General features: G+C 34.2%; 1 protein-coding gene across 40 annotated transcripts in view; it reads right to left on the reverse strand.

Moving 5' to 3' along the window:
* ABI2 (abl interactor 2) overlaps positions 1–13,167 on the reverse strand; it is a 164,631-nt gene that overhangs the window by 75,385 nt on the left and 76,079 nt on the right. For 20 of the 40 annotated variants that reach the window (XM_081813850.1, XM_081813840.1, XM_081813843.1 and 17 more), the window contains 3 exons: positions 11,599–11,775; positions 10,120–10,137; positions 2,490–2,587 (listed from right to left, as the gene is read on the reverse strand). In XM_081813850.1, the coding sequence (XP_081669976.1) occupies positions 2,490–2,587; positions 10,120–10,137; positions 11,599–11,775 (293 nt within the window). The remainder of the gene's footprint in view (positions 1–2,489; positions 2,588–10,119; positions 10,138–11,598; positions 11,776–13,167) is intronic. The other 20 variants (XM_081813846.1, XM_081813861.1, XM_081813833.1 and 17 more) reach the window with 1 other exon arrangement.

The following is a 13,167-nucleotide window of genomic DNA, read 5'->3' on the forward strand; positions in this document are numbered from 1 at the left end:
ATAGAGTAAATACACAGAAACTGAACTATATCCATACACAGAAATACACAAGTTAATCTCATCTCCCTCCATTCTCATTTCACTTCCTTCAACTTTAACCTTGCTCTCTTTTACCTCCTGCCAGCATCCTCAGAGTTCAACATTTAAAAAGGAGAGAAAAAGACAAGACCATCTAAGTCTTTCTACCTTATTTGTTTTAAACTGTAAAGCACAAAAAGGACTGGATTTTATTAATATATTTCCTTCTTCTCAAAATTTCCTTTAAAAGGAAGAGAATGAGAAAAGGAAAGAAATATGATCAGAAATAGGATGCACAATGGCACATTAGTGATTATTAAATTAGCTCTCATCCCTAAGTTTCTAAATTCTTTATGACAATGGTAAATACTCAACTGACATGAAACTGACATTTTGCAGATAAGATTATGGTTTCTGAGAGAATAAAAACTGGGATCTCAAGATGTGAAAATTAAAAAGCCTTCTTTTCCTGAAATGATGTTGCTCCCTTATAAAATTCTCAATAATTCACTCCCCGCAAAGTTGCAGGGTACCTTTAAAAACTGCTCTCCTGGGCTATTCAAGTTATGGTTTATTGATTTTGGGTGAGATCACTTTGCATTGACCCTGTCCACTCTACTACCCTCAAAATCTTGCATAAATACATGTGTACATTAATAATTAAAAAGAAGTAAAGGGCAATAAATGAGGTACTGGGTCCAAAGAAGAAAAAGGAATGCCAGGAACTTGGATTTAAAATACTAAAAAGTTTAGGCATCTCTGAAATTATAATGTAAATATAAAAAAAAATAAGATAGGAAACTGATTAATTTCCAAACATCTGATTTCCAATTTTCCCAGACAATAAAAACATTCTGTTTCATGCAAGAAAAAACCCTTTGCTGACTGAGAACAATACAATGAAGGCAATTATAAAAACAAAGTAAAAAATTAGGGGCAAAAGAACAAAATATGATGGCTAGGCAAACACTATGCAAAAAAGCCAGGTTTGTGACCATCAACTGGCTTGTGGTGTTCAGCAGCTCTGGTCTCCAATGACCCTGCAGAACTCTTGCTAATACACAAGGGAAAAAATTCTGGTATATGAATAAATCTTCAAAATTTGAGAGCAACACAAGTTTTATTTTACTCGAGATCACAATGGGTTACTTTGCTAACCATCTTGACTTAAAAGCTAACAACATCTGTTAGGCACTACAAATGATAGAAATGTAGACATTCCATAGGAAAATAAATACTTCCTCTTGATCTCTCTACTCTTACCTCTGCACAATTACACCCTATCATGTCATCAACATTCGACCCTGAAGTTTAAATCTTATCTGATCTACTAATTTCCTCTCTAATCTAAGCAGAATTTGTTTTGCTGACCCCAAATAAAATCATCTTATTTCTCGCTGGAATTCATTTTTATTCTTTTATTTCCCACTGTCCTAACTGTAACTCTTCTTCCAACACTATCCTCTTTTATATCTTAACTCATCTTTGTTCTGCCCTGACCCATGGTGATTAATTAGGTTTTTTGTCATTTTCTCTTTTTTTTTTTGGTGAGGGGGCCAAAAACAACATTGCCAATTAAAAAATTTTTAAGCATATATAATAAAGCCAATGGTTGTCAAAGCATTTTGTCTTTGTCTCATACATTTTTTAAAAATCCAATTTGTGGTACAATGACTCTGAAAAGTTAATAGAGGACAATTATTACCCCCTTTTACAGATGAAAAAACTGAATTGCAAAGAGGCTGACTACGCAAGACAAAAGAGCAGGAGCAGAACTGGACCACAGTTTTAGTCATCTGGCTTCTGGGATATATTATGTCCATCGGATCACAAATCTCCATGATAAAATTTTTTTAAGATTTCTTTATTTAAGTAATCTCTACACCCAACGTGGGGCTGGAACTCACAACCCTGAGATCAAGAGTTGCATGCTCTTCTGACTGAGCCAGCCAGGTGCCACAATAAACCGAATTTTTATACTATGATGCTACAGAAGAAAAATGTTAGACGCTTTTACATTAATTGGCCATTTCTACCAGAAGTCAAATCCAGAGCTCACTTCTGCTGGACTAAATTAAGCTCGATATTCTCATAACAACACAAAATATACAGAATTTTGTAATCTACACAGTGTTCTTCACAAGAATAGTCTAAATAAGCATAGTCAAATGTAATACGAAATACTCTAAAAATTTTCTGAAATTAGAGTGCAATTTATAATAAATCATGAACTTGGACTAGGATTTTACCTCAAATTTAAAATTTATTAGAAAAATAACGTTTAAACAAAATCTCTTTAAAGTATAAAGAGGTTTCCCAGAAAAAGGGAAAGTTACACACAAAAAAGTTAATCTTAGGGAGAAAAATGTTCTTGTTTCAAATATTAAAAAATAGTTTAAATGTATGTAGTGTTTAGTTTTCAACAACACTACATGAAATGGTTTTCAATTATTACTTAGTTACATACTTACCCAAGTGTCCCTTTCCCTGACATGGGAGGGCTGGGGGGTTTCTGAGTTGGAGGTGTCGTACGTGGCAGCCCACCTATCTTCATATTCTGGGTACTCACCTAAAAAAATGTTGAGGAACAATCAAAACTTGTATGTAGTGAAACAAAATATCACTTGTGGGAAATAATGTTATGCTATTTAACAAAGGAGGGTAAGGTTTAAAGAGGAAAAAAAAAAATTAGAGGCCATGCATTTCATATGCAATTTCTACTCTACTGTTATTCTACAGTTGTACTCAAAGGACTCTTCCTAACATGAGATTTTCAAATGACTGTAAACATAATTATATGCAAAGACTGTATTTGCCATTAGGCCATCACACCAACAGATCACTGGTTAGATTATTTGATAATAAATTTAATTGAAATTCAATAGGATAACTATAAGAACTTTAGTTTTAGTAAAGAGAAACTCAAAAACAATGCCTTTAAACAATTCCTTTTTTAGATGGCAATTATAAAAAAAAAAACACATTTCCCAATAAAATATGCACTATAGTTTTGATCCACTGTAACTAGAGAATATAAAATAGTTAAATTGTGTGATATACCAAAAAAATTTTCAGTTTTTAAAATAGTGGATCAGCCTTACAATTCAGATTTCTTTAATGTTCTCTTATTAAGGCATCACCCACCTGAAACCTGCCAGAAGTTAAGGCATGTTCCTAAACCTCTGAACTAGAAAGTTAGGGCTGAGGTATCCCATTCAATTATGAGCAATACAGGGGCCACTGGCAATGTCCTAGTTTCACTGGGAATTAGACCCACTCAGGCCCAAAATAAAGATTATGGGAAAGATGTAACAGAGTCCTAAATCAGAGCTGGGCCATTACTCCTCACTATTCTATCTCTAACTTAAAATGCAAGGGTAGGAGAGTAGTGTAATCTGGGAACAACTGATGGCACCAAAGAAGTATATCAGAACTTATACAGAAAGCTCTAGAAATCTGGATGTCTTAAAGGGGTAAGAGAAGTCATTCACAAATATAGTTCAAATGCAATCTCAAATTGTTTGAGATTACCAATGGGTCAGAGTAAATGGTCAACATATAGGTTCATACGTGACCCTATTTTAAGCCCCTAATATTCTGGATTGCCAAACACTTCAAAAAAAAAAGGGGGGGGGGCGGGTCTTAACTTTTCTAACAAGAATATATCTGGAGTATTCAAATTATACTTATAAAATGAAACTGCAAGACAGTACACCATTGAAATCAGAATACATTTATAATTGTAATTTCAAAATATAAATTTTAAGAAAACAAATCATAATCATATACAGAGTATTGAAGCTGTCAAAAGTAACTCTGGCTTAAATGAAATTTTTAAAACTCCTAAAATACTACTTGTTATCTGAATAGGCAAGAAATAATATATCCAGAAACAAACTCTTCAAATGAATAGCCCAGTGAACAAGTTGTGTGTGATGTTAAAACAATCTTTAATGACAAATGATACCTTTCAGATGTCAATATTTTTAAAGTGAAGCATTTATCTGAAATCCTTTTATTGTTACTTTTAAACAATAAATACAAAACAAACCAGTTATCAAGAAGGAATAAAGATTAACTTCTCCTTGTTCTCCCCCTCATTAATAAGCAGAGGGTATGCTAATCATATCTTCAAATGAAAATGCCAGAAAAAGTTTTGAAAAAAATCAATCCACATTTGGGGAAAATTTTAGGAGTAATATGACGAGTAACCAGTAGCTTTTCAAACTGTAATCTTCATTTATGATACCAGAAGATTTTTTATAAGTAGTAACCAAAGTCCTTTAAGCTCAACCTTAAACAACATAAAACCCAAAGTTACTTTAAGTGACAAGGGAGAAGTAGGTGAGCCAACACTAAACTACATCAATTTGCTAGAAACAGGAAGGAAAAGGAGCAGGGAAAGAAAAAGTAAAAGAGAATTTTATTCTATACATGGAATAGCTAAAATACTTGAAAACAGCTTTCCAACTTTGATTCAATGTTTTGGTATCTGAGGTGTTTTTGTTTAAATTGCAGTATCTTCTAGAAATCTTTTAATCAATTAAAAAATATAAAATAAACAATCTATAAATTAAAATCTGATGGACATTTCCATAAACAAAACTTGATACATTTTATGATCTGTAGGATCATCAAATGACTGTATCTGCTTGGTTAATGGAGTTTGGATAAGTAACTTAAATCACTGAAGAAACCAAAGAGGTCCTGCAGAATGTCCAAAAAATCTGTAATTTTATACATCACTGATACTGTACCTTTATATTAAGCTAAAAGAGTTTTTCAATATTTCTTCAAGGTGGTTTTCCTTTGTGAAAAATGCTTCTATGCTAAGTAAAACAATAAATATGCTATGCAGAATATGAATACTGGGGGGCACCTAGGTGGTGCAATCAGTTGAGCATCCCACTCTTGATTTCGGCTCAGGTCATGATCTCTCAGGGTCGTGGGCTCGTGGAACTCTGCACTCAGTAGGGAGTCTGCTTCTCTCCGCCCCCCCTTTCCCTCTGCTCCCACTCCTGTTTGTGCTCTCTCTCTCTAATATATAAATCTTAAAAATATATATATATAAATATTGCCATCTAGTTTGAGGAAAAGGGAAAAGAACAGGAATAACTGCCAAATAAAACTTAATTTGTTTATCATAGGTAGGATTTGTATTATAATTAAACTTAAGAAAGTATATTTCAAATATAAAATCATTTGATAAAAAAGTTTACTGGATAGCTGCCATGGTCTTAAACACTATTTTGAGGGAAGTTTATGGGGAGACAACATTTCCTCACAAGCAGCAAAACACAGGAGGACTAAACTGTATGGTGAAGGGGACCTCAAGGGAGAGAGACCAAGAGACAGAGACAGAGAAAGAGAGAACACACCATGAGGTCGGGACAAAGAAAACCCACTCAATAACAGCAATTCCACATGAAACTTTAAACAAATTGTAAACATAACCCGAACTATCATCATACATTAACATGTAGTTAATGGTCCTGAACCATCAGTGGGATTGCTCATCATACTTTCCAAAGTTTTATTTGGGAATCAGAATGAAGTTTGGTGGCTGACTGCAACAATCATTCAATTATGTGGGTATTTTTTGTTTCCATAAAGGGGAAAGTCATTATTGAGAGCTAAGTAAAGCAGGTATTAAGTATAAGGAGGAACAGTAGGAAACACCCCCCCGCCCTGCTTCTTTTCCTACCAAAAAAAAAAAAAACCCTCGAAGCAGAAGAAATATTTCATTTAAGTGATAAAGCTCAAATACTTTGCCACTAGCCTGTGACTAAGGAATGCAGATAAAACTGGAGATAGAAAAGTTCCTTTATGTTCAAAGAGTGGTCCTATTTCCGAGGCTTTGGAGATCTCTACAACTAGCACCAAGCATCAGGCCCATTCTTATGCCTTAATATTTTTTCTACAATGCTCCTACCTTTCTTGCTCCATGCTTTTTTGGTACATTCAATACCTCCTTGAACCTTGATATATCATAATATAATGTTCATTAGAAAGCTCAGTGCTTTCTAGTACCCTGTGAACTTCAGTATTTTTTATAAAGCTGGCTGGCCAGGTATCTCTAGTTCACAAAGGACATCACTTCTGCTATGAAGAAATCTCCCACTGACATATGACCTGCTATGATAAAATAGTGGCAGACACGTTCTAAAATGGTATCTGTGGTATATCCCTCATTTATCAACCACTTATCACCTACCAGACTACGAGGTACAAGGGTAAAGAAATATGAAAACTAAGGGAGACATTTGTTGGGGGTGGAACGGGACACAAAGGCCTATAAAATGATTCGTCTGCTTTTAAGGAACTTATAGCATTTTGGAATAAGACTCCTATGTTTTAAGCAAAAAGGAATGTCTACAAATTATACAGAAATCTCCAAAAAAGAAGTATCAATATGAGAAGGAAAAACTACAGAAAGGTTTAGAGAAAAATCTAAGCTGGACTGTTGTTTAAAAAAAAGAGCAGGATTTCACTACACAGAGAGAAGAGGACTATGTATAGTCTGTATCTGGATGTGGAGTAGTGAGGATGGGCAGAAGCTGTGGTCAGGCACCTCTGGGCCTTCATTCACTGTCCAGTATTATTTCCAGGACATAATTCTTGGGCTTCCTAGAGGCTCTATCCCTCTCCTCAGGGGATATATGTTCCTACTTCAATTCCCAGGGCTAACAGGAAAAGGACCAGCAGATCTTTTGAGGGAAATCAAAGCTGTAATCTGGAGTTCGACTACGAATTCAGAAGGGGTAAAATTTTTAGTAAGAGGAAGACAAAAAGCCTAAGGTACTAAGAGTCCTGAAATAATCCAATACAGATATAAGGGAATAAAAGAGTAGGAATAAGGGGGAAGAGAGGTAAAGAAAGAAGGACAAGAGGAATAAAGATGAGCAAATTTGTTTGATTTTAAAAATACTTTGTGACAACCGGCCTTTGCCAAAATAGAATTGGTGGCTTAAGATTGGAATAGGCAAAACCAGATGGGTCTCCCAAGGGTTGCTGCTTTGGAGTTTTTCCTCCAAATAATGTGTCAGATAAATGCTCAAGAGTGAACCCTCAGCTGCATGTGAAAGCTGGAAATATGAGAAGCAATTTATCATCCTTCTGTAGAGAATGACAAACACTGTTAAAGAACACACTCGAGTAAAAAACTAAAGCCATTTTTTACACAGGGTTAAGTTAAGGATCTTAAAGATCCCAAGCAAAATTTTCAAAAGTGTTATATTCTTAATGTGTTAGTTGTAAAACAAATCCTTAACCCCTCCTCATTAATTATTTAGAATCTGCTTGCACAACATATTCACCTGAAATAAATACTACACTAACAGATTAGTAGTCCTTACTGTTTTTTATTAAACTAATATATTTATTTAAAAAGTACTAAAGCTTAGCTTCATGAGGGACAACTTCACTGCTTTCAAAAGAAAAATCCATTTCAAATAAAGGTATCCCAGTTCAAGGTAAATTCCATTTTTCTATGGCCTCAGGTACATATGAAAACACTTCCAATATGGCATTCCACCCTTTAGCTTTTTATGCCTTTTGTTGTAAAAATATCACCACATTGTTTTCAAAGTTCTGATGAATTAAACTCTACAATTTGTTCTCCCCAGTCAACTAAAGAAAAAAATAACCTAAATTTCAGATGAAAAGGACCATGAACCACCATGAGAACATGCTATATAAAATGTTAAAAATTCAACTTTTAGTATGGAGGATTCTTCTAAGTCAAATCCCTTGTGTATGGCCTCAAAGTGTGATCTTTGTTTAGAGTCTGCCTGAGAGGCATCAAAAGTCTGACAGCAACAAGAGCAAACACAGAGTTCATAGAGAACTGAGGAAATCAAAGTAGCAGATAATCCTACCAACAAACATCAGGAGACCTCTAGGGCACTTGATATAATCCACAGGTCTCCAAGATCAGTTGGAAACCACTGCACTAGTTTACTATCTGCAGTCCCTTCCAACTATAACATTTCGTCTTTAATTCTATTTTCTACTTTAATGTATTAAATTATTCCATTAATAACCCTTCCAAAACCACTCATGTTTCAATACCAGAATAAAAAGAGAAATTGTTACATGCTGAACATTTTTTTTAGGATTTTATTTATTTATTTGAGATAGACAGAGATAGCGAGAGCAGGAACACAAGCAGGGGGAGTGGGAGAGGGAGAAGCATGCTTCCCGCCCAGCAGGGAGCCTGATGCGGGGCTCGATCCCAGAACCCTGGGATCATGACCTGAGCCGAAGGCAGAAGCTTAATGACTGAGCCACCCAGGCCCCCTACGCTGAACATTTTTTTCACTCTACTTTGTTTTGGTTCACTTAAAATTATTAACCATGTGCTACAAGTTTACAGAGAAGACAGACATTCACAAGGAGGACAGGAAGAAAGAAAAGACAGAGCACTGGTGCATTCTAGCTTCTAGGATGAATTCAGGGTACTCTTCTTACCAGGCAACTCTACCCAGATATTGCAGAAACACCTACATAGAGCCACAGTACTCACGAGTGAAGCTTTCTGGTACACACAGCAAAGACGTTAAGGAATCTAATACAAGTGTGATATTTTCTTGCTTTCTAGGGACTTCTCTCATTTCCTACTCATTTTGGTCTATCTCCCACCTGGAACAGATCCTGAATCCACGAAGGTCAAGAAGGAATCATAGTAGAGTTTGGAGGAAATATCATGGGATAGTAGCTTAAGCAAGCTGGTCTAAACTTAAATTAAGGGGAAAAGAATTGGTCCATTTCTGTGTTTTTCCTTCAGGTAATCTTTCTGTGCACTTTTATCACATTGGAGAAAACACATCAATAGCTAAAATTGGAATATAGTATTTACAGGAAAACAGCCAAGGTAGTCACACACTGCTTTGGGTCTAGTTCTTTGTATTTAATGCAGAAGGAATATCCTCACAATTCCACATGCCCCACTCACCAAGACTGAGGGCTTGGACCCAACATTCTACTCAGTAACAAGTTTATTTGCTTGACTCCTCTAGTCATATCTCTCTACCAGGATCTGTTGAAATGTCTGTGGCCATGGTTAGTATTAGTAGCTAATGATTCAGACCTCAGTTATCCTCTTGTTACCACTTTCTATACTGAAGACATGGCAAATAACAGGGCTTTGGAAAGAAAATGTATTTGAAAAGAAATTATAAAGTTCAGCTAAGAAAATAAGAACAAAAAGGAAATACATGCTCAGTTTGGTGAAATAATTTTAGCAACCTTCTATTTAAACGCTTCTTGAATACACTTGAATGTCTTTTACCATTAATTCTCCAAAATACTAAAATGTGAAAAAACAAACAAACCCTAAAGTGTTACTAAAACAAATATTTCTCTAATTCTTAATGTGTATTTTGTTAAACACTCATGAACTTCTGATGTTTTGATATAATTAATATTCAGCTAGTAAAACGCTTAGAGTGAGTTTATATTGAAATATATATCTTATATAGCAATTTGGAAAAGAGAAACTAATTTTGCTTTTTGCAAAATACATGATACTGCAACTTAAAAAAAAAACTGTAACACTGAGTATTTTCCACTTCTCAATTTCTTTACATTGAATAAGAGTCAAGAGATAATGACATACCGGCCACAAGGTGTATAATAAAGCACACCATTTATAGAATAAAAAGGCTATTACACAGGGGGAGGGTTAAATAAAGCACATTAATTGGCCCTCCAATCCATAAAATAAATTCTACATTTACAAAAGTCCACCTAATTTTACTTCATAATGACATTTTATGATAGGGTAACTTATATTTTAGTTTCACAAAATATATTAACATTGCAAAATAAGCATTTATTCAAAAACATTTATTAAGCACCTAATGTATGCATCAGGCACTGTTTTAGGCACACAGGACAGGGTGGTGAACAAAACAGACAAAAAATCTGCCCTCACAGAACATGAAGACACACCACAGAGTTGCATGACAAAAATTTTTAAAAATTAAAAAGAGGAATTATTTGTTGATTTTAGAAGGCCAAGTGCCAAATATCTCTTCACTCCCCATATGCAATATTCTACATAAGAACAAAGAATGGAAATCCAGCCCTGGAATCTCTTACCTTAAATCTAAGCAACCACTTAATGCATAAATGGAGCAAATAAAAGAGGTAAGGAAAAAAAGCATTGAAAGGTTAGTTGGAACTTCAGGATGTGAAGAGAAAGGAAAAAACAAAGAAAAAACAAGTTAAGCATTCAGCATTAAAAAATAATGTTTCAGTAGATCATAGAAAGAGTGGTCAAAGCAGAATGTGTCATGAACAGGAGGGTTTTTTTGATGAAATTATATGACATTGTTTTATTCAAAAACTTAACTTTATTAAAGATTTCTTCAAATAGTGACCCCTAAACACTAAAAGTCCAAATAACAAGAAAGACTACAGAGTCCCAAAAGAACAACACTTTACTTGAATTAAGAAAGAATTGGAGTGGGAAGGAAATCATGTGTTTATTATATAAGTGGACAAGCACAAATAATTATGTTTTATACTCTAAGTACCTTTTGTAATTAGATTCTGGCATTACCCTAAAATCTTCTATTAGCAGTTATTAGCCTTGAATAAATCTCAAAATTATAAAATTTTAAATATTTTATAAAATTAAATATCAAATTGCAAATAGTGCTTATATCAAAATTCTAAGAAAAAATTTTTTTTAAAGTTTACACTGTATGTTTTCTTTTACCTAGATCTACATTAAATTTACATTTAACTGATTTCTAGCCATAGTAGTAGGGTATTTTTTTTAGTTTAAATTTGCTTATATAGACATACATCAACTGTATAAACTATAGTTTCTCACGTATGTAAATATTTATTCTAAGTCACATTTGATAAGTCATTGCCTTTCAAATCACGGATTAAGATGAAAGCTTTAAGTAATTTAATACTTAGAGGAAGCTCCAAATAGTTTAAGTATAAATACCAATGTAAATGAAATTTATATGCACCTCAGTTTTGATCATGGCACTACACATATACAGCAGACACTCTAATACATTTTAAAAAAATAGCCAAAATATATAATGGCTACATACTCAAAAGCAGTGGAAATATTAATTCACATATTACCTTTATCTACACTATTCTCACCCAAAATGTTAAGGTAAAATTATTTTAGAACGTTTCAAAGCACATGATTGTTTATACATGTTCCTTCTGAAAATGCGAAAGCTTTGTTGATAAATGTTTGAGATAAGGTAGATACTTTAAGAACATGCTGAGTAATTTTTTAATCAGTCATATTAAATCATTAAAAGATTAGAAAAATTAGACCACACTTATTTGCCCGATCTATATGAGGTAGTCTCATAACTGGTTAAGTAAATGCAGTTCATTTAAAGATGGCTGTTTAAAACCTGAAAACACAGCACTAAGAAGCAGCAAGAAGGATAAAATAGTTATAGCAGCAAGGAATCTTCAGAACCACAACTGGGCCAAAACTTGGGCCTCCAGGAAAGAAAAGACAAAAGCTTAATTTTCTAAAGAGTTAGTTCCATTATGGACTATTGTTTTTAAAAGGTTGACAAAAATTATACTTACCTTTACTCCGTGTCCAATATCATCTAGAATTGTATAGTCAATAGGTTTTCTAATATAACGAACTGGTCGTTCAAGATTGGCTGGAGCAATAATCTTATGTGTCCTTGAAGTGTTTTTATTGGTAGTCAAAATACCGATCTCTCTTCTTGCAACTTTCTCTTTATGAATATCAACGGTCTGCAAAATATAATATAAACACAACACAAAAATGTATAGCTTTATTGCCCAGAAAAATCAAAATATAAATGCTCATAGATTCAACATAATTATTCATATACTTAACCCCAACTGCTAAATTTTGTCCTTTTTGGACCTACTGGCTTTCTCCATTCTTAGGCTAAAACAAGGGTTGGCAAATCATGGCTGGCAGACCAAATCTGGCCCACAACCTGTTTTTAACAACCTGAAGTGGTTTTTTGTTTTGTTTTTTACAACCCAGGAGTAGTGTTTACATGTTTTAATGGTTTTTAAAAGTCAGAAGAAAAATAATGTCATGACATGTGAAAATTAGACAGACTTCAAATTTCAGTTTCTATAAATAAAATTTTACTGGACCACAGCTATTCTACTTGTTACATATTTTCACACTACAAGGGCAGAGATGAGTAGTTAAAACAAAGACTGCATGGCCTGCAAAACCTAAAATATTTCTTAGCTGGGCCTTTACAGAAGTGTGCCAACCCTTGGGTTAAAGAATGCTAATTTTTTCCCATCCATTAATATTTAAACTAACATAATGATAAAGAAAGCCCCAGGTATTAATTTGGTTACAATTTAAAATAACCTGTAAGTATAATTTCCATTGGTGTTCAAATGCCTTTTTATTTACAAAAAAAAAAAAAGGAGAGAGAGGCCTAAATTATAAAAATAGTCGGGGTGCCTGGGTGGCTCAGTCATTAAGCATCTGCCTTTGGCTCAGGTCATGATCCCAGGGTCCTATGATCGAGCCCCCCATCGGGCTCCCTGCTCCGTGGGAAGCCTGCTTCTCCCTCTCCCACTCCCCCTGCTTGTGTTCCCTCTCTCGCTGTGTCTCTCTTTGTCAAATAAATAAAATCTTTAAAAATATATACATATATATAAAAACAGTCAACTTTTTACAAAAAAAACCTTAAGTTTGCTTATATTTTACCATGACAAATACTTACAAAATACTTCATTAATTCTTGTTCTTTCTTTTGTTAATGTATTGTATCACATTGATTGATTTGCGGATGTTGAACCAACCTTGCAGCCCAGGGATAAATCCCACTTGGTCATGGTGGATAATCCTTTTAATGTACTGTTGGATCCTGTCGGCTAGTATTTTGGTGAGAATTTTTGCATCCATGTACATCAGGGATATTGGTCTGTAATTTTCCTTTTTGATGGGGTCTTTGTCTGGTTTTGGGATCAAGGTAATGCTGGCCTCATAAAATGAGTTTGGAAGTTTTCCTTCCATTTCTATTTTTTGGAACAGTTTCAGAAGAATAGGTATTAATTCTTCTTTAAATGTTTGGTAGAATTCCCCTGGGAAGCCATCTGGCCCTGGGCTTTTGTTTTTTGGGAGATTTTTGATGACTGCTTCAATTT

The sequence above is a fragment of the Leptonychotes weddellii genome, chromosome 3 (genome assembly GCF_054177405.1).
Source record: "Leptonychotes weddellii isolate Sample4059 chromosome 3, ASM5417740v2, whole genome shotgun sequence".
NCBI classification, from domain to species: domain Eukaryota; kingdom Metazoa; phylum Chordata; class Mammalia; order Carnivora; family Phocidae; genus Leptonychotes; species Leptonychotes weddellii.